General features: G+C 49.0%; 1 protein-coding gene across 1 annotated transcript in view; it reads left to right on the top strand.

Moving 5' to 3' along the window:
• Positions 1-1977: 1977 nt before the first annotated feature.
• Positions 1978-26400, top strand: part of LOC103352148 (guanylate cyclase soluble subunit beta-2-like) — a 50154-nt gene continuing 25731 nt past the window's right edge. The window contains 3 exon segments of the mRNA XM_070048332.1: positions 1978-2053; positions 11586-11664; positions 14871-14965. Of these exon segments, the coding sequence (XP_069904433.1) occupies positions 1978-2053; positions 11586-11664; positions 14871-14965 (250 nt within the window).

Here is a 26400-nt window from a genome sequence, read left to right as displayed (position 1 = left end):
TATAACCCGCAGCAATCCTCCAGCTCAGCCAGCATGATTATTTCCAGCCTAGTACAAGAGCAGCCTGGGCTCAGAGAGCTTAGGCAATTCTTCTGCAGCCACACAGCTCCAAGGCACAGACTGACACCTGTTGCTCCAGAGCCCAAGCCCCTTCCTCTCCACTGCACCTGAGCCCCCTACCCCACCCCGGGGGCAGAGGGAGTGCTCATCGAGGCTGGGTCACACTGTGGACCCCTGTTCCCCAGCCAAGGGGTAGCAGGCATGGTAAGAGGGACTGGGTGGAGAAGGCAGGAAGTTACTTTTATAGCAGGAACATTTAGCTAAACCTTACCATTTTCAGATGTTCTCATTGCTTCTTTTGAGCACTGATGTCTCTCAGGGATGACAAATAGCCCCTCCAAGATGCCAGCCAATGAGAATGCCCTGCCTGTTTGTTGATCTAACTGGTCTACCAGCGCCAGTTCCAACCCGGGCGACAGTGTCCCTGCGACTCAACATTCTTACCCCCTTCAGCCAGGCCCTCTCGTGCATGTGTGTGTCTTGCTGAGCACTCCCCTGGGGTGGGAGCAGCAGACACCATGGTCTCGCCTGACACTGCACACGTCGCCTGGAACCTGCCGGGGTGCTGCCCCACTTTGTCCTCCCCAAGGGCAGAGAGGGTCCACTGATTTCAGCAGGTGGAGAAGGGCACACTTACACTCAGCAGAGGGGACAGGGCCCCCCCAAGAGAGGAGCTGGCGGCCCTCAAATGATTGGTTTGGGGCTGGTTTCTTTTTTAAAAAAAAATTTTATTTATTTATTTGTGGGAAACAGAGAGAAAAGGGGAACAGATATATGAGAGAAAGAGAGAGAGCACTCTCATCCACTGGTTCCCTCCTCAAATGCCTGCAATGGCCAGGCCTGGACCAATGCCGAAGCTGGGAGCCAGTAGCACCATCCAGGTCTCCTACCTGGTGGTGGGTACTCAGTTACTAGAGCCATTGCAGCTGCCTCCCAGGCCGTGGATTCAGTAGGAAGCTGGAGTCAGGGGTCAGAGCTGGGAATTGAACTCAGTACTCCAAAGTGGGATGTGGGTGTCCTAATCACCAGGCTAACTGCCTGCCCTGCTTTGGGGACTGCTGAACACCAAAGCCAAGTGCTGGGCCCCATGTCTCCGGGTGGCCCACAATTCATGCACTTAAGTCTACTACCCCTCGGGGTCGCAACTCAGAAACAGATGACGTAGTCATGGCTCAGCACCAGACTTGTGGCTTCCCTAGGCCTCCGCTTCCGGTCCTTACACGTTAGGAGGGCATCACTCGTCCCTCGGGTGAGCCTGTGGGTACAGTGCTTTCATGTGACCCAGCTCTGTTTTGCTAGGATAAGCAATTGCTGTCTTTGTAATGTTGGATTGATTTTTTTAAGATCTGAGTGATGTAAAGATGTTTATGAGTTCAGACATAAGGCTTCAATTCAGGGATTATTTATTCTGTAAGTACATATTAAATACCTACCATGGGCTGGCGCCGCGGCTCACTAGGCTAATCCTCCACCTGCGGCACTGGCACCCTGGGTTCTTGTCCCGGTTGGGGCACCGGTTCTGTCCCGGTTGCTCCTCTTGCACTTCAGCTCTCTGCTGTGGCCCAGGAGTGCAGTGGAGGATGGCCCAAGTGCTTGGGCCCTGCACCCGCATGGGAGACCAGGAGGAAGCACCTGGCTCCTGGCTTCGGATCAGCGCAGTGCGCCTGCCGTAGCGGCCACTTGAGGGGTGAACCAACGGAAGGAAGACCTTTCTCTCTATCTCTCTCTATCTCACACTCTAACTCTGCTTGTCAAAAAAAAAAAAAAAAAATGCCTACCATGGACCAGCCACTCTCTTGGCACTTTAGTCACAATATGGATAAATGACACCAACTTCCTGATCCAAGGGGCTTATAATTTAGCAAAGGAGAGAGAAGGCAACTCTGTTCAAAAAGCACCACCTGTGTTTGGAGAAGCATGGCGGCCCGCCGGGCGAGCCTGAGCCAGCCGGAGTGGGTGCTAACACGAAACGTCAGTCAAGGCCATTCTAGAGGTGAGTGCGTGCCAGACCAGGCTGTGGGCCCACGTGGGGCTCGGGTAGCACCAGGAAAAGATGGAGTCGGGGTGAGGATGGCCTGGTGTCGGGGACCTGGCAGGGCACACGTTCCCATTTCTAGAAAAGAGCTGCGTGAGTTATCCACCGTGTTCCCATTTCTAGAAAAGAGCTGCCTGAGTTATCCACCATCCTGCCCATTGGCGCTGGCCTCTTTCTGTGAAGAAACCCCTGTCTGTGAAGATCCAGACGTACGGAATAAACTTGAGGCTGACCCTTGTGGGACAAAGGGTTCTTGGCTGCAGGGAGAAATCTGTGGGAAGCTGAGCTCTCTCTGTGCTTTCAGGGGTGATTCCATCGCCCCTGGTTTGTGAGCTGTGAGGAGTGGAAGGTGGGCTGGTGGGCCGGCTGCCCGGGGCACAGTGCCCCTCCTGAAGCCCCGCGGCGTAGGGGCCTGCCTTTCTTGTTTGGATGCAGGAAAGAAGAAGGCGTGGATGCGTGGAGGAGCTTGCTCGGTTCACCCGGAGTCACCTTTCCTCATTGTTAGCTTCACTCCTCTCTTTTTCCTCCGCTCTGTTCTTCCTCCCACAGATACCCACATCTACGTTCATTTTTAAAAATTTTGCATACTTTTATTTGAGAGCCAACAAGCGAGTTCCCACCCACCCACCCCCACTATACCCCCCAAAAGCCTGGGTTGGAGTTGGGAACTGGGAACTCCGTTCAGGTCTCCCGTGGGGATGGCAGGGACCCAAGTGCCTGAGCCCTCACCATTGCCTCCCAGGAGCTCCCTAGCAGGACGCCGGGACTGGAACCCAGGCACCGTGATATATGGGACACGGGTGTCTTCAAGTCTTGTCAGTGCCTTGTCCCCATCGTCTCCTCCACGGGTGAACTCCCCCCTTGCCACTGTTGTGTTTTTGAACTCTTCTTTCTAACCCATCAGTTCTCTGTCTTGCAGAGTGTGATGGGCGGTCAACACTTTCGACACTTTGATTAGCCACCCCTCACAATAGTCTGATATCAGATTCGTTTTGTCTGTCTTCTCTGCATGGCTTTCCTTGTGTCCGGAATGAGTTGCAGCTCCTGGGCAAATCAAGCCGGGAGAAGCAAAGAGACACGCTCGTCACTAGTGTGTCCCCAGGAGAGCTGTCACCACACCCCGTTAACATGCTCGAGACTGGACTTGCATCCTTGCTCACGCATCGTTTTCTTCTGGTTTTGTGTTCTAGTATGGGTTTATCAGCACCCGTCTGCAGTTTCTTGTGAATGAGAAATTTGGCGAAGAGACGTGGGTAAATTGAAGTAAGTACCTTAAAGGGAAGGTACGCTATCTCGTGAGCAGCGGGCGTGCCTCCAGGTTGTTGAAGGTGACAGCGCTCTGTAGGCCTTTTGATTGAGTCAGCCAGTTGCCTAGAGCTGCTATAACACACAGCTGCTTCTCAGAGACTGCTGCGGATCAGCTCAGCACAGAAAACCCGAGAGCCCTGTCTGTCTTGCAAGAAGGTGTCAGTCTCAGCTCCTCAGTTCAGCCTTAAAGCAGGATCCCATGGCAGCTGGCAGCAGTGTTAGGTTAGTTTCCCCTTGGATGCGCTCTCGCTTACTCTTTCAATGCCAGGAGAGAGGACAATTCCTCATCCTGGCCACACACAGCCAGATCCGCTGACGGTTAAGCCGTGTTGTTTCTCTCTCTCTCTCTCTCTCTCTCTTTTTTTTTTTTTTTTTTTTTTTTTTTTTATCATGAGGGAAGGGAAGAGATGGAGAGGGTGGACTCCCATCTGCTGATTCACTCCCTAATTCGCTGCCACAGCCGAAGCTGGGCGGGGCTGGAGCCAGGTGCCAGGAGCCGGGAACTGCACGTGGGTGTCCCGCGTGGGCGGCAGGAACCCAGCTCCTGAGCCATCACTGCCGCCTTCCAGGGTCTGCATTGGTCAGGAACTGGGAATCAAACCCAGGCGCCACCAGTGTGGGACACTGGCGACCTGTCCACGAGGCCAGAAGCTTGCCTTAAGCGCTCCTTTCCAGCCCCCTGAGTGCCTGGAAGACTCGGCGCTAGTGGGTGGCCTTTATGTTGCCAAGACGGGCTCAGTGAGATGAGAGGGTCTTCTGGTACCGAGCTCTTCCTTTGGGCCAGCTCCTTCCATGATGCTCTTCCCAGCCCAAGAAGAACTGAGCAAGGCAAGGGGGAAACTGAGTCCCAGGCAGGACCTTGCAGGAGGCAGCACTGTGCGTTCCAGGGCTGGGACTACAAAGACACCTCTTCCTAGCAGGCCACCCTACCTGAGGAAAGGAAGGGTGCTTAGCAGAGCCTTTGCATGCACGCCAAGCTAGCAAGTGATGGAAAAGGGGCGTGTCTTTGTTTTTTTGTTTTGTTTTGTTTTTTTTTTTTTGACAGGCAGAGTTAGTGAGAGAGACAGAGAGAAAGGTCTTCCTTCCATTGGTTCACCCCCCAAATGGCTGTTACAGCCGGCGCTGCACCAATCTGAAGCCAGGAGCCAGGTGCCTCCTCCTGGTCTCCCATGCGGGTGCAGGGCCCGAAGACCTGGGCCATCCTCCACTGCCTTCTCGGGCCACCGCAGAGAGCTGGACTGGAAGAAGAGCAACCGGGACAGAATCCGGCATCCCAATCGGGACTAGAACCCAGGGTGCCGGTGCTGCAGGTGGAGGATTAGCCAAGTGAGCAACGGCGCCAGCCAAAGCAGGGGGTGTGTCTTAAATACGCACTTACTTAGCTCCTGCAGCATGCCTGGTACTGTGAAAAACATGGACAAAGTAAAGCCGAGCAGGCCCTCTGTCCAGTTGGTTTTACAACGTACAGAAGCATTACTTCTGGGCACCAGGATGTAGGCACCAGGCTGCTGACGGCCCCTGGCAGACAGGACACGGAGTCATCGGCCCTGCCCCAGACTCACTGGGCAGGGGCGGGGTGAAGGCGAGGGCGAGGGGCCCTTGCCAGCTGAGCAGAGGTCCTTCCTGGGAGGAGAAGGGAGGGAGAGGAGGTGGGGGAGGAAGGGGGAGAGGTGGCAAGCTCAGACAGGCTGCTTGGTGGCCAGTGTGGGACGGACGGGCTGGGGAAGGCACTTGGGAAACAGGACACTTGTATTCTCAGAAGTCACTGCACATGGTTGCAAGTTCCTAGGAAGCGATAGTTTGATTCCACAGCGGTTCTGGGGGTGACCTCACACAAGGGCTCCTTCCTACGAGAATGATAACAAAAGGTGCTAACCTCGTAGAGGTTGTTGCAAATGTTAAATGGGATAACACAAGCCAGACACTTGAGAAAAAACACCATGGTAAGCTGCCAATATTGAAGCTGACACTCTGTTGGCTTATCTTCAAGCCGCCAGCCCTCCGTGGGCTGAGGGGGGTAGGGGATGCCTCCCGCAGGACTGAGCTCCAGTCCTGGCCCTGCTGTGGGGAGCTGTGTGTTCTGAGCAGGTTGCTGCACCTCTCTGAAGCTCATTGATAAAAGGGCAATAATGCACCTCTCCTCCAGGCTTGAGGAGAGCACTGAGGGAGAGTGTACCCCAGAGCACCAAGTGAGAATTGGTCAGCACCGTGTCCCACCCCCACCCCTGCCGTATGCAGGTGTAACATTAGGACTAGGGTTATACTTGGCATCAATGGAAGCCACTTTGCTGCTGGTCTGATGGTGACGGGGACAGCTGAGGGAGGGGTGCAGGCCATCAGAGAAAAGGGTCTGCGGACAGGAAGCAGGAACCCAGCAGGGCCGTGTGCAAGTCTGCATGGCTGGCTCTTAGCTCTTTAATCCTGCAGTACCAATTCTCTGCTTAATTGAGTTCCAGAGATGTGCTTGTACAGCAAGCACTGCATACCTCTGCCATCGAGTTGGAAATACATCTTTGAGCCCAAAGTCAAGTCCAAACAGCTATGAAAATTGCATCTTATTAGAACTCGTTAAAAGAAGAAAACCTGTCGTGCAGAAAATCCAACTTATAAAACACAAATTAAGGCAAGATTATTTGCTGGACAGGAAGACTTGCTTCGGGCTACACTTAACTAACAAGTTCCCTAGTGCTTTTAAAATAGGATTTTTGTGGGAAAAGAAAAGCCCATCAATTCCTACGTAAATGTTAAGAAGAAGTGATTAGGCAGAATGAACTATGTCTCCAGACCTGATGACATAGGCTTAATTTTATATGGGATAATCAGAAGCAGATGTTTTGCCTCCCTTGCCCGCATTGTTTATTTCCCTCTCATGTAGTCTAGTTGTAGAGATTCTAATGATGAGCCACTCGTGGCTAAACCCTGTATCAAAACTGAACAATGAGAATCGACTACTAGACCGAGGAGAGTGAGGGTTTTGGGAGTCAGACAGCCCTGTCCAATCTGCCTGGACCCCTTACCTGATTGTTTGACTTGGGCCAGTTTATTCATTCGGCAGCTTCTTGGGAAGCTCTAAGCACATGCAAGCAGAGTTCTAAGCCCTGGGAACACAGGTGAAGGGAGCACACTGTGCCTCTGTTTTCTGGGAATGTGTATTTGAGTGTTGTGGGGGACAGTAAACAAATAAACAAACAAGCACCTTTCAGATTGTGATCATAGTGAGTGGAGAGAGAAGATGCTGGATTCCCTGAGGTGACCAGAAAGAACCTCTCTACAAAGGTAATGTTTGCCCTGGAAAGAATGAAGGAACCAGCCTTGAGACAGGGAAGGACATGTGCTCCAGGCAGCAAGAACAGCATGTGCAAAGGTCCTGAGGTAGGACTGAGCTTGGTGAGTTTGAGGCCCCGGGGAAAATCCAGTGTGTCTGGAGTATCTTACATGAGAAGCCTGGGAGGAGATGCAAGTGGAGACGCTGTTAGGGATAGAATATGCGAACGTGTCAGAGATGGGAAGGAGTTGACATTTTATGCCAATTGCAATGAGTTAGCAAAGTCTCTGCGCCTCAGTGCCTGCTTTGTAAATGGAGATGGTGACGGTGCTCACCTCACCCACTTGTGAGAAGGGGGTGGCCCATTTCCCCTGGCGCTTTGCTTGCAGAGCCTTCTCTGGGATTTTGCTCTCAAGGGGCAGCAACCATCGTGTAAGGTGAAGGGCAAAGGAACAAGGGTAGGAACTCAGAGGTCGTGCACGGAGCTGGGCTGGAGGAAGAGCGGTGGAGCACACGGGGGAGGCCCGTGGGCCTCTCCGTCTCTGCGTCTCCCTTCACGGTCACTCTGTTCTCCTCATGTTCCCTGTAGGCTTCTTCCTTCCCTCCACACTTTTCCTTTAGATTCCCAAGCTCACCATCATCTGACTCCAGGAGCCTGGGACAAAGGGTCAGTTGGACGGGCTTTGGTCAGGGGTCCACACTTAGTTCCAGCCAATGGGCTGTGGTGGGCAGGATCCCTAAACAGACGTTGTAAGTAGGCCATCAGGATGGGCAGATCTGCTCTACGATGACTCACTGCATGAACAGTTGGCTGACTCATGTGTGCAATAGACTGAAGATGCATAAGTGGATTAAACACGTGCTGTCGAGCCCACATCAACCCACAGTGTATCTCTGTGTCAGTGCTTCTTAGCCAGAGTTCATGCAGGGCTGAAATCATCAGTGAACATGTTGGGTCCATGTGTCTATGTATTCTGGGAGTTCCTAGTAGTCATCAGAATCCCTAAGAGCTCCACGACCTAAACAACTCAGAGACGTCTGCCTATGCATTCTGGGCATTGTTCTTGCTGAATAGGAAGTGCTGCTATCTTGGAAATCATCCTTTCAAATACAGACAGTCCCTGACTTACGATGGCTCAACTTAACATTTTTTAACTTTGCTTTGATGGTGTAAAAGTGATACACATTCAATAAAATCTGTAGCTTGAATTTTGAAATCTGCTCATTTCCTGGGCCAATGCTATGCAGTCCGGTCCTGTTTGCAATGCTGGGCAGCCCCCAGTCAGCCTCATGGTCACAAGTGGAAGCACCCACTACTCTGTGGGGAGCTGCGTCCGATACATCATAAGAACTCTTCAACACTTTCCTGTGACCCAGGCTTTGTGTCTGATGATGGTGCCCAACTGTAGGCTAATGCAAGCATTCTGTGCATGGCTAAGATGGGCTGCTCTAACCTGGGTGAGCCACAGGTTAAAGGCATTTTTTGATTTAATAATATTTTTAACTTCTGATGGCTTTATCAAGATCAAAGAGTATCTCATTTGAAAACCAATTTGAGCTGGAAAAGATTCAGAAAGGCTCCCAGCTGCCCCTTCCTTGCCTGGCCTCTGCCACGCCAGGGACCCCTCAGCCCCCGACCCCTTCCTTTGAGACCCCACGGTCCCCTTCTTTCTGCTCCCTACTTTTTCTCTAAGTCAAGTTTAGCTACCAAGTAGCTGCAAGCAGAATGATTTTATTTTTTAACTTTTGACCAGGACTGTTGCTTGCTTCCTCCTTCTGCTCGGTTCCTGGCCGTGAGTGTGTTTGCTGACTCACTTAGCTGCCTCAAGCCATGGGCCAGGAGAACCGGGAGGGTCCCTGGAAATCAACTTGGTAAGGGTATTTCATCTGGGCACTCAGCCTCCAAGAGATCACACTGGAATATCCAAGAGTGTAGGAAAGTTACAAAATATAGTTTTCTATTAGTATACCTATAAAGCAGAATTGGTTTTTCTAATGAAGCCGTCAAAAGTAGAGATTGAGAGGCAGAGGTCGGCACAGTGGTTAAGACCTGACGTGGGAGGCTGCATCCCAGCATCCCTTTCAGCGTGCCAGCTCTGCTCCCAGTTCCAGCGTCCTGCTATGCGCACCCAGGAGGCAGTGGTGAAGGCTCAAGTGACTGGGTTCCTGCCGCCCACAAGGGAGGCCTGGAGTGAGTTCCTGGCTCCCAGCCTCTCTCCTCCCCATTCGAATATACAAATTAATTTAAAATTTTTTAAATAAAAAATTTAAAATAAAAATGTTAAGCATGAGGAATATTTTTGTTTATTGAGAATATATGGAGATAAAGCTAGCACAAATAGATACAGATATTATACGGCGTGAGGCTTCAAAATAACTGAAGGACTCCATAGGTTCTCAACATACAGTATTGATAAAGGTTAGATCTGACCATGATCCATACTGTACCCCATAAATATGTACAAATATGTACAAAAATGTCAATAAAAGATAAAAAAGAATATAAAGTAAATTTTTTAAGATTTATTTATTTATTTGAAAGTCAGAGTTACACAGAGAGAGAAAGAGAGGCAGAGAGAGAGAGAGATCTTCCATCCGCTGGTTCATTCCCCAGATGGCCGCAACGGCCAAAGCTGTGCCGAACCGAAACTAGGAGCCAGGAGCTTCTTCCAGGTCTCCCTCGCAGGTACGGGGGCCCAAGGACTTGGGCCATCTTCTACCGCTTTTTCAGGCTGTAGCAGAGAGCTGGATCGGAAGTAGAGCAGCCGGGACTCAAACTGGTGCCCATATGGGATGCTGGCACTGCAGGTGGTAGCTTTACCTGCTACACCACAGCGCTGGCCCCTGTAAAGTAAATTTTAAGGCTAGCTATAAAAGTGAGTAATGCTGGGGCCGTCGCTGTGATGCAGCTGGTTGAAGCCCTGGACTGAAGCGTTGGCATGCCATATGGACACCGGTTCTAGTCCCGGCTGCTCCTCTTCCAATCCAGCTCTCTACTATGGCCTGAGAAAGCAGTAGAAGATGGCCCTAGTCCTTGGGCCCCTATACCTGCGTGGAAGACCTGGAAGAAGCTCCTGGCTCCTGGCTTTGGATTGGTGCAGCTCTGGCAGTTGTGGCCATCTGGGGAGTGACCAGCGGATGGAAGACCTCTCTCTCTCTACCTCTCTTTGTAACTCTTTCAAATAAATAAATAAAAAATAAATAAAAATAGAAGTGAGTAATGCTTATGTAGAATGAAGAAAAAAATAAGGCTGACCGATAACATAAACATCAAAATCTCTTAAGATATTATAGCTTTTAAAGAAACTTTTTATTTATGTATTTGAGGGGCAAGAGAGAGATGAAGAAAAATGAGAGAGAGCTCTCACAGGCTGATCAAATGCCCACAAGATCTGGGCTGGGCCAGAGCTCTAGGCAGAAACCAGAAACTCAACCCAGGCACCCCAATACAGGAACCAGCATCCTAACCAATGTCTTAACTACCTGGCCACATGCTGGTAGCAATGATAAGTTTAAAATATCATTTTCTATAAAGAGCGTAGAACGAATCTCCCTCTAATACGGAGAGCTGAAAACTCTTCATTGCATATTTGTAACTCCGACGAATTTCCTTATAAGCATCCATAACTGTCTCAGCAGATTCTTACCAAGCTGTGCTTCTTACTTGTAGGGGAACTCCTGCCTTTGATTTCCTTCTGCATGTCCCATCCCTCTTTCCTACTTCGAGGGCAAGTCCCCTGGGGCCAGTGGGCCCCCTGGGGAATAAGCAGCCTCTTCCTTGGATGCCTTTCTGGGGAGTCAACATTAGGGTCTGGATGCCTGTTGAGTCTTGGAGGGGCAGGTGGTCCCGAGGCTGTGTAGACTGCAGCCCGGCTCACAGGCGCGCAGCATGGCTGCAGGTCATGTCGGGTGAGCCCCAGGCTGGGGATGGTGCCAAGCTCTGGGGAGCTGGATGGGGCTGCTGCCTCCCTGTCCTGCAAGCCACAGCTTCATCTGCTTCCCAAACAGGTCTGACTCACTCTTGGTTTAAATCACAAGTGCTCAATCGCGTGGTCTTGGGAAGCCTTCATGCTCTTAAACGTGATGGGAGACCCCCCCCCCCAATAACTTCTCCTTAAATATTAGTATTTAAAGTATTAGAAATTAAAGATGAGAAATTAAAAAGTTATTTACAAATTCACCCCAAAATAATCCTAATAAACATATTATGTGTCAGCATAAACCAGCTCTCTTATGACAAATAACTATATTATCTAAATAAAAAAATCATTAAGAAAGAGGCTTTGTTTAAGATTTTTGCAAACCTCTCTTTAACGTCTGACTTAATAGAAGATGACTGGGTTCCACCTTTCGCACACTGGCTGTTGTGCTGTGTGATTTTGGTTGACACATATATATAAAGAAATGCAGAAGGAAGTAATGCTTTCTCTTTTCAGACAGTTGTGGGAGTTTCTCAAAGGTCAGCTGCAGGGTTTGAATTTGAAACCATATCATTGACCTTTCTCAAGCTCTAATGATATTAACACGCCTTGGTACATTTTATACTTCGAAATAAATCTTTACCATGACTCTGTACCATCATGTGTTAGTCATTTGGAAACTATTAACTCACCAAGTTTAGCAGATCTTGCAAATGTTGACATGTTTCATTATACAATAGCAGAGACTCATCTGTCAATATCACCACAATCTTATCAGAAAAGCCCCCAGGAGGCAGGAAGCTCCCAGCAGCAGCTGCCAAGTTTCCCCAAATTCTCATTTTTGTACTTGAAACTCTGAGTTTTATCCTTGGCAATGCCTTCTGCCAGTTATGTTCCTTGAAGTGACAAGCTAACTTTGTTCTTTTTTTTAAAGAAATGTCTGCCAGATATCCAAATCTGAGTGACTGCAGTTAATCTGTCAGTGATTCTTTTATAGTTTTCTGGAAAAAGAATCCTTACTTGTTTGTGTGTTTATGGAGAGAGTGCAAGAGCAAGAGTGAGAACGAGAGCGAAGAGTGAGAGAGGGAGAGAGGGAGAGAGGGAGAATGGATTTCCATCTACTGGTTCATTCCCCAAATGCCCACCGTGGGAGGTGCTGGGCCAAGCTGAAGCTGAATAGTCAGTCCAGTTCTCCCATGTGGGTGGCAAGAACTCAACTACTTGAGCCATCACCTGCTGCTTTCCAGGATCTGCTTTGGTTGGAAACTGGAATCAGGAGTGGAGCCAAGACTCCAGGCCGGGCACCCTGATATGGGTTCTGGGCAGCCTAACGGGTTGCTTACCCACTGTGCCAAATGCCCGCCCCAGTCATTCTTTCCAGTAGAAATGCTGTCCTGTGAGACAGAAAGTGCCTAATTCAGTTCCTAACTCGGCTGAGTATGTGCTTTTCCTGGAGGCAACCGTGTCCACTCTGACCACAGCAAGAGCGCATCGTGTCTACGCACACTATGTCACACTCAAGTATGCTCCAAGGACACGCGCCCGGGGTCAAGAGGTTTAAAAGCTGATCATTTTTACTGCCTCACCAAGGACAGTCTGAAGTGAAACTGGATTTTTTTAAACTGCATAATGTATGGTCATGAAGAATATAATGACAACTAATAATGTGATGAAGAATATGATAGTTTGATACCACAGCCTTGATTCATGCTAAGACGAACAATTTTACCACCAGAGCTTTTTTCACCATTGGCACAAATATCAAAGGCAAGTATTGGCTTAGCTTTATTAGGAAATAATTTGACCTCATAGTTTTCTACAAGCACCTCAAAGACTTCCAGGGGTTCCATGGCGCACACTCTGAGAACTGTTGGTTTAAATGGTGGTCTTTCCCGGTGACTCAGGATGTACCAGGGATGGCAGGGAAAAGGAGCAGAGGACTGAACCTCCCGGTCTCCATGGAAACGCTGACCTAGCCCAGGACTACCGTTGTAAAGGTGAAGAAGTGGAGGCAGAGTGAGATTTGTTCCGAGTCTCCCAGCTGGGTTGGGTAGAGCCAGGATTCACTCCCAGGTCGCCTCCTGACCCACACACTTAGTATGTAAGCCTCCGTCAGGTCACGTCTCTCCCCTCAGCCCCTGGCTTTTCTCTAAGTCTTTACCAGGCCCTGATTGCGCGCCAGGCAGAATTCTCGGCACTGCAGATACGAAATCAGTTGGTGTTTTCTTGATCTCCGGACCTGACTGTCCAGGAAGCACGCAGACAGGTGAATCTACAGGGACAGGAAATTTAGAATCTTGGAATTTAGAGGCGGAGCTTCTGAGCTTCCGTCACTCAGAACACCCAGGGTAGGAGGCTCTTCAGTTGCTTTGGCAAAGAGGAAGGAACTCAGCCAGGTAAGAGGGACCGAGAGCCTTTCTGGTGCGGGGCGAGGCTGTGGAGGGTGAGGAGGGAGGAGCTGTGGGCCGCGGAAGGAGGGAGCGTGCAGAAAGGTGGCCGGAAGTGGGGAGGGGGGCCGGATGTGTGAGGCTGGGAAGTGTGGACATCATGAAGAGAGCCGTGGGGAGCTGAGAAGTTGGCTGGGGCACGGATTAGAAAGGCAAGCTGGTGCTTTTCCTAAATTCCAGAGGGTCGTGGCACCAGGGCAAACCCTTTAACTTCCCCGATCTCTTCCCCCCAGTACACACAAATCTGTTCTACCAATCCTCCACCTTCCGTAAGGGAGCTGTCGAAGGAATGATTTCCTTCGGCTTAAAAGCCGTTTTCTTGCCCTGAGACCTGCTACAAACTGCTCCTGGTTCCTCCAGCGGGTCTGGTGGCTCCCTCTGGACTCTGAGAAACAGTCGTGCCAGTTCAGAGAGGCAGAACAGTGGGGAGTTCAGTCTGAAGACCCCTGGGTGATCCCACCAGCCTGAACAGGCAGTCCAGTGCCCCGCCAGATGCATCGCAGAGTTCCCGAGCAGGGCTTTCCAAAGCTGGAGAGCCAGCCTGGCGGGACAAGGGGTTTAGAACATGCAGACTTGCAGACACTGCCTCCCTGGGCACAGGAATCTGTGTTGATTTTGCTCCCTGAGTTATTCTGATTCCAGCAGCCTGGCCCTGGTTTCCTGCCCAGATGCATATTTTGGGTCCCACCAGTTGGAACTAACTGAAGAAGAGCACATTTAATGCCTGGCTGTTCCAATTACATACCGATCCATCTGTCTCCTGCGTGTGTGGACATAGGATCGCCTAGGCGGCCGGCATTTTCCATGTTCTGCGAGATGACTCCACTTTGTGCAAGCTGGGAGCATCACACTCATAGTTCATTTTCCATATTTGTTGCTTCTCCAAGCCCCAGCCTCTTCAAAATATTTTCTAATAATCTTTTCCCACTCTCTCCTTCCTCTTATCAAAGGTTTTGTCTACCTATTAGAGAATACCAGTGGGTTTATTTTTTAAAAAATTCTTGGTGAACATATCTTTTTTTTGAAGATTTGTTTATTTATTTGAAAGGTGGAGTTACAGAGAGTAAGAGGCAGGAGAGAGAGAGAGAGAGAGAGAGAGAGAGAGAGATCTTCCATCCACTTACTCCACAGATGGTCGCAACCAGGATCCAGGAGATTCTTCCAGGTCTCTCATGTGGGTGCAGGGGTCCAAGCACCCAAGCCATCCTCTGCTGCTTTCCCAGGCACATTAGCAGGAAGCTGAGTGGGAAGTGGAGCAACCAGGACTAGATCTGGTGCCCATATGGGATGCTGGCACTGCAGGCTGTGGCTTTACCGGCTATACCACAGAATGTACTGGTTTTTTTAGATTTATTTGAAAGAGCTACACAGAGAGAGGAGAGGTGGCGGGGGCGGGGGGAGTCTTCTATCCGCTGGTTCACTCCCCAGAGGTGGGCTGATCCAAAGCCAGAAGCCAGGAGCTTCTTACAGGTCTCCTAGTTGGATGCAAGGGCCCAAGGACTTGGACCATCTTCTGCTTTCCCAGACCATCAGCAGAGAGCTGAATTGGAAGTGGAGCAGCCAGGACTCGAACTGGTGCCCGTATGGGATGCCAGTGCTGCAGGCGGTGGCTTTACCTGCTATGCCATAGCACCAACCCCTCTTATGGGTACTTGAGAAGGGAATTCTTTGCCCAAACTGGAACTCAAGGAAGGCTTCTTGGAGGAGTTGGCACTCAGACACCCCAATTTCTTAGGGGTGGTCTTGCTAAGTTATATCTTGCTGGGTCAGTGGCTGCACTCCTGAGGCAAAGCTCCCATTGTTGGGTATTTAGTGTACCTCGATTTACCTTCCAGAGCTTCTGCAGAAGTACAAGACACCTTCATGACGCACACAGTAAACAATGATGTCATCACCATTAAACTCATCCAAGAGGCCTGCAAGGTGCTGGGTAAGGAGGAAAGGGCTTCCTTTGGTGCCTTAGGGCTGCTAAAACACAATGCGGTTGGTTCTCATTATTGGCAGTAATGTTCTGTGCATTTGTGGCAAACATGGACTCAGTGAATCTGAACCAGCGCTCCTAGGGGAAGCACAGGTAGGTTCCTGGCGGTCTCTGGTCACAGTAATTTTGTTAATCAATAATGTATAACCTTCTGTTATGCAGGCTTCTAGTTGCAGACACTGCATCTAATAGATGTAGTTGACTCATGAACATTGCACACAGTTAGCAGCACTGTAACTCATGCTTGCACAAGCTGAAGAGGGCTCGTCTAACATAATTTTGCTGCAAAGCACTCACCATCTTCTTGCACTCAGAAACACCAGAAAGCGCTTTAGCCCTGTGCCTAGGGGAGAGCATTTTACACAGCAAAATCACCAATAGAAAGCACAGAAGTGTGAAGAATGTGACACTAAGGAGACCGCCACAAGAGCACCTGCTATTCACATGAGAAATGAAAGAATGTGGAGCGTCCTCTTGCTCCAACTCAGCCGGAAACTTCCTCTACGATGACAGTTTATCACCACATTGTCGGTGTCTGTGAATGCCCTTGACAGCGTGGTGAGTATTGATTTTGGGGGCTAACGTTTAGCAAGTGGGTACATTTGTGAATATGGAATTCTCAACTAGCGGGGGATCAATTGTATCAGAAACTGGGTAGATTAAGACAACAGGAATTTGTCCTCACATAGTTCAGAGACCCAAAGTTCAGAGTCAGGTTGCTGGCAGGGCTGTTCTCTCTCTCTGAAGGCTCTTGAGAAGAATATTTCATTTCTTCTTCCAGCTCCTGGTGGGCCCTAACCTTCCTTGGTTTGTCTCTGCCTCTGTCTTCACTGTCTGCTCGCTTTGTCTCTGTGTTGAAATCTCTTCTGAAAAGGATACTCACTGCTCGTGTTGGATTTAGGGCCCACCCTAAATGGCCTCACCTTAACTTGATTACGTCTGCAAAGTCCCAAATCAGGTCGCAGTCACAGGTTCCTGGAAGACATGCATTTGTTGGTGGCAGCAGGAGAAGGGGCCGGTCCTTGCGCTGAATCCAGTGACAGGGCTCATGTGTTCCGTCTGAGCAGCCTTAGCTTTTCTGCAGGCAAAAATTAAGAGCATCGCTTTGGGTTTCATGACCTGCACCATGACCATCATGTGTGGCCTGGATGTTGATTTTGAAAATGGCTTTGAAGTAGCATGATGAACCCTGGGTGTCGGAGGAACATTGAGAAACCTCTTATCCCAACCACACGGGTTTATCTAGAAGAGGACAGAGCTTGAGTTTAGGGCTGCTAAGGGCCCTTCTCACCCATCTCTCTGCCAGGTTTGCCCCATGTGCCTGGACATGAGTCATAATGGGAGACCACAAGGGGATGGCCCCCCTTTCAGTACACAGGGACTCCCAGGGTGGCTTCTCCCACAATGCATCATTGCATTGTTGACCTCCTCACTCCTCAGGCCCTGAGGGGAAGAGGTAAAGGACAAAAAGGGGAATTTTAGCTCTGCCTCATTCCAGTTTAGTGATCCAGGACAAGTTACTTAAGCAGGCATTGTTTTCTCAAGTGAGAATAATGATATCTACCCCTCAGCTGTTTTGAAGATGAAATGAGATAACTTGTGAAATCATTGAATATGGAATCTGGCATGTAGTAAGCTATCAAAAATATTTTCTTCCTTCCTCCTCCCCCCTCTCCCTCCCTCCCTCCCTCCCCTCCCCATCTCCTCCCCTCCCTCCCTCCCTCCCTCTGACTCAATTTCCTAGGGCTGCCATAACAAAGTAGCAACAACCAAATGGCTTCAAACAACAGAAATTTATTTTCTCACTAAAATCAAGGTGTCGGCAGGGCCAGATCCTGTGGCAGCTCTGGGGAGAGTCTGTCCCCTGCCTCTCTCCCAGCTTCAGGAGGTGGCCATCCTGGGTCTGCAGACACATGTCTCGCCGCCTGCCTCCATCTTCACAGGGCCTTCTTGGATGGACACGAGCCACTGGATTTAGGCCTACTGTACTTGAGTAGGATCTCACTGTGACATCTACCTGTGCAAAGACCCAGGTGGACACGAATTTGGCTGGGACACTATTCAACTCAGTACACCCTTGTGTCCCTTAGCCTTCCTTCCCACCAGCTCTGAGCACAAAACAAGCTGAGCAGGTTTGGGAGCAGGGAGGCAGGTGGCCTCCACAGTCCCAGGTGCTGGGGAGTGGGGAAGAAAGCAGAGGAATCCCCCCCCCCCCAATTAAGGGACAGTCACTGCTTCCCAGTAACACCCCTGCTTGTGACATAGAGCTACGCAGGGGCCAGGGGCGCCAGTGAGGCCTAGCAGGATGGTGGTGATTGGAGCCAGGAGGAACTCAGGCACCACCTGTCGCTGAGACACTTACACCCCACCTATGGGAGACCCTGGTCGCGTGCAACCTGTACCTCCTCGGGCTGTAGACAAGCCCTGACTGAGAATGGGGAGTCGGCACAGGAGTCACTGGCTCCTGTAGATCCTGGCACCTGACGCCAACGGCAGCAAGGCCTTCTGGATGCCGCCTAAATCAGCCAGCACTAGCCTCCTGCCTTGGAGGGAGGCACACAGATTCTGACGGATGAGGCTCATAGGGCCTCCCACCAATCACAGCTGGGCATCCTTCTGCTCCCACAAGCAACCAGAGTATCTAGAGCAAAGCAGGGAGGTCTCAGTGGCATCTCAGTCCCTACCCCTGCCTCGTCCAGCCTGTTTGGGGGTCTCCCAGACCTCTTGTCTTGCCCACAGCTGACACAGGGACCTGAGTTATCAATAGGCAGGTGGCGTCAGGCTTTCTGAGCAGAGGTTGGGAGCCCTTCACGGCACTGTGCTGCCCCCATAGCCTGGGAGCCTGGAGAGCCGGGTTCTAGGCTCATGTCTGCTCCCCAGAAGCACTTCTAATTCAGCACACAGCAGGGTGGCTCCACGCAGCCTTCTGGCTTAGCACACCTGCCAAACAGAAGTGTTTTTGCCCATAAACATTACCTTCAAAAATATTTCAATATCTGGATTTCCATATGTAGTGATATTGGCTGTGCTTTCCCGCATGGCACAGACAGACCCCTTCTTGATCCTGGTATGCAGCAGTGCACACAGGCAAGGCCTCGGAGCAGCCCTGCCTGCCAGCAGCAATGCAGGTCTGTGACTGCTGCTGACCTGGCTTCCTTCTTCTAGCTGAGCGGGAGGAGCAGCCGGGCATTCTCTCTCCACACAAAGAATAGAAATCATTAGGTGGGAATAAGAAGCAAATATCTGCAACCTGAAAAACCAGAGTTATACAGAGGCTAGAAGATGAAAGGGTGAACAGCTGAGAATGGGTGGTGAAATTGAGCCCGCCATGTACCAATGCCAGCACACTTGGTAAAGTGATAAGTATAAGTACATAACCGATCAAAAAGATAGGGTAAGTGTCGATGAGATTTCACAAATAAGACCAGTGTAAGCCAATAATGAAGGATAGAATTAAAAGGGAGAGAATGATGCTGTGGGGGAAACAGGACACACAGCAGACTCATAGAATGGCAAACGCCCCAAACAGCACTCCGGCCTCAGAATCAACCCTTGGGGCTTCAGATCTGGCTAAAAGGTCCATGGGAGTCTCACAGGCATGGAAAGCCATGACATGGTAGCAAAAACAACCTAAATGAAAGATCCTGGTGAACAAGACCCCAGCAGAAGGAACAGGCCATCAAGGAGGGAGGCGCCTTTCTCTGAGGGGAGGAAGGAACCTCCACTGTGATACGGCCTTGATGAAACAAGTTCAGAGTTGGTGAACTCAAGGGGCTTCCATAGCCTAGACAGCTCATGGCAGGAGCCTCGGGGGATTGCTGACGTCATGAATAAGAGTGCCAATTGTTAAATCTACAACGGGAGTCTCTGGGTACATGCTCCCCATGTAGGATCTCTGTCTTTAATGTGATTTACTATGAAACTTAAAAACAACACTACTAGTCGAACAATGCCCTATACCTTGTACGGTTGTGTGAGTGCAGCCTGTTGAAATCCTTGCTTAGTATATACTAAGTTTATCTTCTGCATATGAAGGTAATTGAAAATGAAACTCCATGAAGAGCGGGATGGGAGAGGGAGTGGGAGAGGGGAGGGTCGCGGGAGGCAGGGAGGGAGGCTGGGGGCGGGGGAAGCCACAAAAATACAAAAGTTGCACTTTGTAAATTCACATTTATTAAATTAAAAAAATGCACAAAGCCCATTTTGTTAAAAAAAAAAAAAAAGAAATTGACCCAGCCCTTCGTTCTTGTCCTGACTTTATTCCAGGGCATCCCAGCAGCAGCAGGGGGATGTGGTAGCTACATCGTGCAGTCTCCGTCCGTTCCTAGCCCTCTCCCAAGGGGCATCTTGTGGTTCTAGAATGAGCAGGAGGGCTCGGATTCTGCTGTCCTACTGTCTGTGAGGTCTCAGCTGCAGTGTCATTGAGAGTTGACATTCTCCTGAAAAAGGAATAAACCACAAAGGGTTGTAGGAACGAGTAAAGTAAATCCAACAACCAATGTAGAGCACATGGCCACACGCATGGGGCCTGCTGGGTGTACAGCAGGTGAGACCGAGGTGTGTGCTGAGCCACATTGCCCTTCTCTTAGCGATTTGCCTACTAATATTTCCATATTAATAAGCTGTGTGGGCTCTTGCCATGAATTCAGAGAAAAATTCTGAATACTGGCTCAAATAAACTAGGCAGCTTGGTAAGTTTTTAAGCTTTTTATTTAGTGAGAGAAATGCATAGAAGAGCAAGGGCTCTATCTAAATGAGAAAGGGAGGTCTGGATTCCTACCAAGCAGAGAGCCAGCCCGGTGGGTGGCCCAAAGGCCACATGCCCGGAAGGTGTGGGGCAGCAAGGGGATTAAGGGCAGGGAGGAAAAAGTAGGGCCCGGCCCACTGTGCTCCAGGCCTTTAATCCACTTCCAAAGGGTGGTTAATTAGTCTGATTGGCAGGTGGGCGCACAGGAGTGGTCAGGAAGGGGCATGAGGTCACACAGGGGCGTGGTGAAGGCGTGGTCTTCCAGCTCACGAACCTGATCAATTTTATCCTATATGCCTGCCTAAATCACTTCCACCAAAAGCCAAGGTACATCACTGTGATTTTTCTCTGTCTTGCATTGAAATTCAGAAGGCTTTTTCCCCTTTGTTGTTTATAATATCTGAGGCTCACATCTGAAAGGGTAGGTAACGAGTGGCGGGTGCCTTTTTCAAATAAAAGTGGGGAATGCAGAATCCAGTGAGCACATGCAAGAGATTTGGAAGTAGCAAGGCCCTGGGAAGCCTTGCTTGCTTGTGTGGTCACTGCATGTATACATGACGGGCTTAAAAGAGCTCACTGAGGGCTGGCACTGTGGCGCAGCGGGTTAAAGTCCTGGCCTTCAGCGCCAGCATCTCATATGGGCGCAGGTTCTAGTCCTGGCTGCTCCTCTTCCAATCCAGCTCTCTGCTATGGCCTGGGAAAGCAGTAGAAGATGGCCCAAGTCTTTGGGCCCCTGCATCCATGCGGGAGACCTGGAAGAAGCTCCTGGTTCCTGGCTTCAGATCAGCACAGCTCCGGCCGTTGCGGCCATCTGGGGGGTGAACCAGCGGATGGAAGACCTCTCTCTCTCTCTCTGTGACTCTGTCTTTCAAATACATTAAATAAATCTTTATAAAAAATAGTTCACCGAAAATGCACGTTATCTTTTAATTCCATTTTTCCTCAAACTTCCTGAAGCCCCCGAGTCAGAGAGAGCCAGGCTTAGCCAAAGGGAAGGCTAAAAGAAGGGCCTTTTACTGTGTAAGAAAGCGCTCTAGTTAGTCACTTGAGACTGCTTCCTTTGACAAAGACAAAAACATGCTTAGTCACCACTGGTCGGCGCTCTGATTTCCAACTGGGCTTCAGAGCGCACATTCCCTACCTTGAAGCAGCCCCTGGGACTTTTCCAGACAACCCTGCCATTGCATAGCTCTGTGTTTTCTCATTAGCATAATTCAGGATGGGACCAGATGGCAGGTTGAGCATTGCATAAGGAATTGTTCTGCCTTTGAATAAGTGCCTACTTAGTGTGTAAGTGGGTTATTAGTGATCTGAAGTGACAAAATTCAAACAACCCCCAACAGCCATTTGGCACAGCTGTGTCTGTCTAGACTTTGCTTGCTAAGAGACCCATGGTAAAATGTGTTTCAACAGTTAGCTATCAGCAAATGCCAACAATCTTTCTCGGCACCTACTTCTTTAAAAATAAGTATAACGGCCTAGCGTGGACAAAGGCCTGTAATCAGGCATGAGAGCATTTGCTCTTTAGCATGCCCTTCGAGGCTGGGCCAGGGCGGCTAGGCTGTGCAAGCAGCTGAGAATGAGGCTTGACACAGACACAGGAGCCGTCAGCCTGACGCTAAGCCAGGGCTTTGGAATCAGGTGGAGGACATGACGGACTGCTAGCCCCTAATATGTAACCTGGGGCAAATTCCTCACGGGGAGGACAGCAAGGATACCTGTGACATCTGTTTCAGGGGTGTCCTGGAGAGAACATCAACTAAGGTGAGCAAAGTGCCTTACAGAGCTGCTACTCAGTGGAGTGCCGCACCCTGGCCCCCTGCCCTGCTCCGGCTCCTGCTTGGTCTGACTACTGTCTTCCAGGAACTGCTGAGAGACAGGCATCAGTGGGACTGCCCACCTGGGCTGCCTTCATCTGCTTGCACATCCTTTGCTCCCTGCGCCCGAATAAACATATTGCTACGTGTGAAACCCAACTCACTGGCTTCCTCTTGGTAAATCAGCATCAGCATGGGTAGCTGCTTCTCTCCTTTTCTTAAACTCCCCTTGCTCCTTCTCACAAGATATCCCCATGTTGGCTAGTGCTGTGGCTCACTAGGCTAATCATCTGCCTGTGATGCTGGTACACCCCGGGTTCTAGTCCCGGTTGGGGCGCCGGTTCTGTCCTGGTTGCTCCTCTTCCAGTCTAGCTCTCTGCGGTAGCCTGGGAAGGCAGTGGAGGATGGCCCAGGTCTTTGGGCCCTGCACCCGCATGGGAGACCAAGAGGAAGCACCTGGCTCCTGGCTTCGGATCGGTGTAGTTCTGGCTGTAGTGGCCATTTGGGGAGTGAACCAATGGAAGGAAGACCTTGTCTCTCTCTCTCACTGTCTAAATCTGCCTGTCCAAAAAAAAAAAAAAAAAGATATCCCCATGTATTCTCTCATGTCTGTCTGTAAGTGATGTCCTTTGAGAAGGTAAGTGTGGTAGATGGATGGCTCTTTCCAGATAGCTGAAGTTTAATCCTTACCAAAGCTTTGGGGGAAAAGACTACCCAGCTTGCATGAGAAATTTCTGCAGAATGTAAACTATGTACTTCCTGTCTTGTGGGATAGCAGGTGTTTTTCTGGGTGACCCTGGAAAGCCACCATGAGGCATAGCTGTTGTCTATGTCTTGGGTGGTGAGAGGTGTTTAGGGGTTTTGGGAAGTCCAGCCCAGAGCAGGCCCTTTGCCAATGAGGCACAGCTTAGGCAGCCATGATTCCAGCGTTTCTTGGGGCTTCAGCAAGTCTTCTGTCTCCCTCTAACCCCGTCAGCCCACTTCCGACCTTTCCAGTCCCTTGAGCTGTAACCCAACAAGAAATAAGCCGTTCCAGTGACACAGAAGAGCCAAGCTCATGAAATCACCAAGTTCCAGCTCACACATCGTTGCCACGTGAAAGCCTGTTCGAAGGCCCTGTGCCTCCCCTGGGAAGCCAGGCAGTGATGCTTTGTGGCAGTGGTTTTCTTGTTAACAAAAGTCTTTTATTTTACAAAATCAAATCCTCTTTATAAAACAGCTTTCCATGTAGACAAAAAAGTCAAGAGAATTGTACACTGTCATCCACATGCCCGCTCTCCAACTTCACAATGATCAGTCTGCTGCCAATCTTATTGCATCTATCTGCTCCCTCCACCCTTTGTTCCTGCTTTTGTTTTCGCTGGAATGCCTTAAAGCAAATCTCATGTTTCCCATAATCTTACCCATAAATATTCCAGTATGCATCTCTAACAAGCTATTTAAAAATACTGTGATTACACCCAACAAAAGTCAGAATGCTAGAGAGGCCTGGGTCCCAGCCCTCTCTCTGCTAGCCGTGGGTAAGTGGTCTTTGTGGTCTGATAACAGGAGATTTCCTGAGGTCTCCTTAGGGCAATACGCAAAAAGTTTTTATACTTTGATGTAATTTTAATCTCACAAAAGTTTGGAAAAGTAGTACAAAGAATTCCCATATGCTCTTCATCAATATTCCCCAAATATGAACATTTTAACATCTTGACTCTATCATTCTGCCTCTATCTCTATTGTTTTTCCCTTGAAGTGTTAGTATGTTGCCGATATGATGCAAAATTCTCTTACACAACTACAATACAACGATCAGACTCAGGAGATGAACACTGATACAGTGCTATTATCTAACCTAAGACTCTGTTGAGAGCTTTCCAGCTGACCTAGTGTGTTCTTTAGAAACAAAGAAAGCCCTAAACACATCAGTGCTCATGTCTCTGTAGTCTTCTTTATCCTGGAACAATGTCTGAGTCTGCGTTGTAAAACCTTGATATCTTTAGAGAGGTCTGGTGGGCTCTTTGAAGAATACACTCTCGGCCGGCGCTGTGGCTCACTAGGCTAATCCTCCACCTACCAGCGCCGGCACACAGGGTTCTAGTCCCAGTCGGGGTGCTGGATGGTGGCCATTGGAGGGTGAACCAACAGCAAAGGAAGACCCTTCTCTCTGTCTCTCTCTCACTATCCACTCTGCCTGTCAAAAAAAAAAAAAAAGGAATACAGACTCTCTCACTTCAGAATTATCTAATATCTCCTCAGGATATAATTCAGGCAATGCTTTCTTGGCAGAAAGACCACAGAAGTCATCTTTTGTCCTGGTTCATGATATCATTCTGTCTGTCCCATTGTTGGTGATTTTAACTGGTTGCTTGGTTAAGGAGATATCTGTCAGGTTTCTCCACCTCTTTAACTAGTATTTTGTGAGGAGATACTTTCAGATTATGCAAATAGCTTGTTGCTTTTCATACTGGCTTTTCCATAACTTTAGTATTCATTTGCCTTTTATTTAAATTTTTTAAATGATTTTATTTATTTATTTGAGAGGTAGAGTTATAGACAGAGAAGTCTTCCTTCTGCTGGTTCACGCCCCAAATGGCCACAATGGCTGGAGCTGGGCTGATCTGAAGCCAGGAGCCAGGAACTTCTTCCAGGTCTCCCACATGGGTGCAGGGACTGAAGAACTAGGGCCCTCTTCTGCTTTCCCAAGCTATAGGAGAGAGCTGGATCAGAAGAGCAGCACCCGGGACATGAACTGGTGCCCCTATGGGATGTCAGCGCCACAGGTTGAGGGTTAATCTACTGCACCACAGCTCTGGGCCCCTAGTATTCATTTGGATTCTTGTCTGAACTAATACTTAAAATGGTGATCCAACAGTGATTTTCCATATTTAGGGGTATCGTTTCCTTTACATTTGTTAGTTGGATTTCTGGAAGGAGGAATCCTTTCCTTTACCCCAGTAACTGATGTCAGTATGAACCATTGATTCTTATTTATAAAAAGTAGGTTGTCATCCCTTATTTTCATGCTTCATCTTGGTGCTTGAATGCTCTGAGAGTTAGTCAGGGACGCCCCTCCAAACTGGGCCCTGTGTTCTGTTGACATGGCCTCATTATTCTCTGATAACTTTTTTTTTTAACTTCCTGTCATGAAAAGATGATCTAGGCTCATCTTATTTTCTCATGTCCTCGCCTTAGAATCTACCATGTCTCCAAGGAGCCCTGGTTCACTTAATGGAGAATGGAATTTAGAAAACAAGATCTGGGTGCTAAGGGAGCTCATTGCTACTATGGTATCAGTGCTTTTAGGGTCCCTCAAGTTGACAGAGCTGACAAATAGACCACACACACACACATACACACACACACACACACATCTGTCTATCATCTGTCTTGTCTAAAACCATGGCAGATTTTTTGATCTTGTGATGTTAGATTCTCTGATCCAATACTACACTGTGCATTCTACTCTTCCCCTTCCATAATTGTGACTTCATTCTCTGACACCAGAAACCTGGCTTCCACAATCCACAATATATTTACTTTTATGCTCAATTCTCAAATGTTTGGGAAGTCATTTCAGGATTGCTAACCCAAACTGATTTGGAAAGGAAACCTCTAACTACAGTTAAATATTTGCTTAAAGTTATTTTTGTCTTTAGCCTGAGTAAGATGCAATCAATATACCATGTTCAAATGTTACTGGGTTAATATTTTTTCTGGATAATTATGTTATTCCCTTTGCTCTGTTGAAATATTGTTTTGCTAATGTGCCTGTATTTCATCTTAGGGTTTTCCCTATCCTTACTGATCCTTTTATTTTTAAAAATCATATCACACATTAACATGATTCCCCAAATCAGAACTTGTCAGTTACATTCAGAGAAGTGTCATTTCCTCTCTCCATAATTTTTCTAACCATCTTACCCTGTAACCAATCACAACAGTCCCTGGTGTATGCTTCCAGTGTTTAATTTTGCACAAATAAAGAAAGTACATGCATGCTTCCTTATTTCCCCCTGTTTCCTACACAAAAAAATAGAATGTTAAGTCTACTATGGATTCTCCTTTGCACTGTCAGAAAGCCTTTTAAGGCACTGTGGAGTTGTGTTTGGTTCTCACCCACATTTTCTTACCATTTCCTACACGAGTATAACCCTGATCCCCTGTGACTTAACAGAACTCTTAGAATTCTAAATTGGTCAAGAATAAGACAGGTGTTGATTTTAAAAAGAAGCCTTTGTGCTCTGCTAGACGAGCATTTCAACCCTGGATCCCAGGAGCAGCCCCAAACCCAGCACCGATGGAAAACACCGCACCCGAACCCAGGGTCCTTGTTTAAGGAACAGTCAGTCTCTCAGCCAGATGTCCTTTCCTGTTAACAGAGCTGAGTGCCCAGAAACTAAATAACCAGGGTCTGGAACCAGCAACTTCATGGATTTTTTTCTTTAAGTTTACAGATTTAAAAGAAGAGTGAAACAGGCAGTCTTTCTACACAAAGCTGCCACTGTCACTTGAATATAACTTGGCTTGGCTTGTGGACAGCCCAGTCCTCCTGGGAGAGGTCCCTGGGAGAAGGCAGGCCTCCGAGGCCTGTGCTTTTCCTGGCAGGTAACAGGATGCACCTGCTCAGAGCTCCAGCCTGCAGACTGTGCAGCACAGCTGTTTTTTCTCAGCTCAAATAAGCTAGATTTAGAGGGAAGAGGTGGGGTGGAAAGAGAGACAGGAAGGAGAAATTCCACTCCTGCCCAGTTGCCTGTCAAGACTTCTCCTCCCAGAGACTCATAAAAATTGGACAGGACCCAATTAGAATTTATTTAAGTTCATTTTAGGAGTTG

The sequence above is a fragment of the Oryctolagus cuniculus genome, chromosome 9 (assembly GCF_964237555.1).
Source record: "Oryctolagus cuniculus chromosome 9, mOryCun1.1, whole genome shotgun sequence".
In the NCBI taxonomy this organism is placed as follows: Eukaryota; Metazoa; Chordata; class Mammalia; order Lagomorpha; family Leporidae; genus Oryctolagus; species Oryctolagus cuniculus.
The sequence above is the reverse complement of the archived record's forward strand: the minus strand, read 5'-3'. Positions and strand labels throughout refer to the sequence as shown.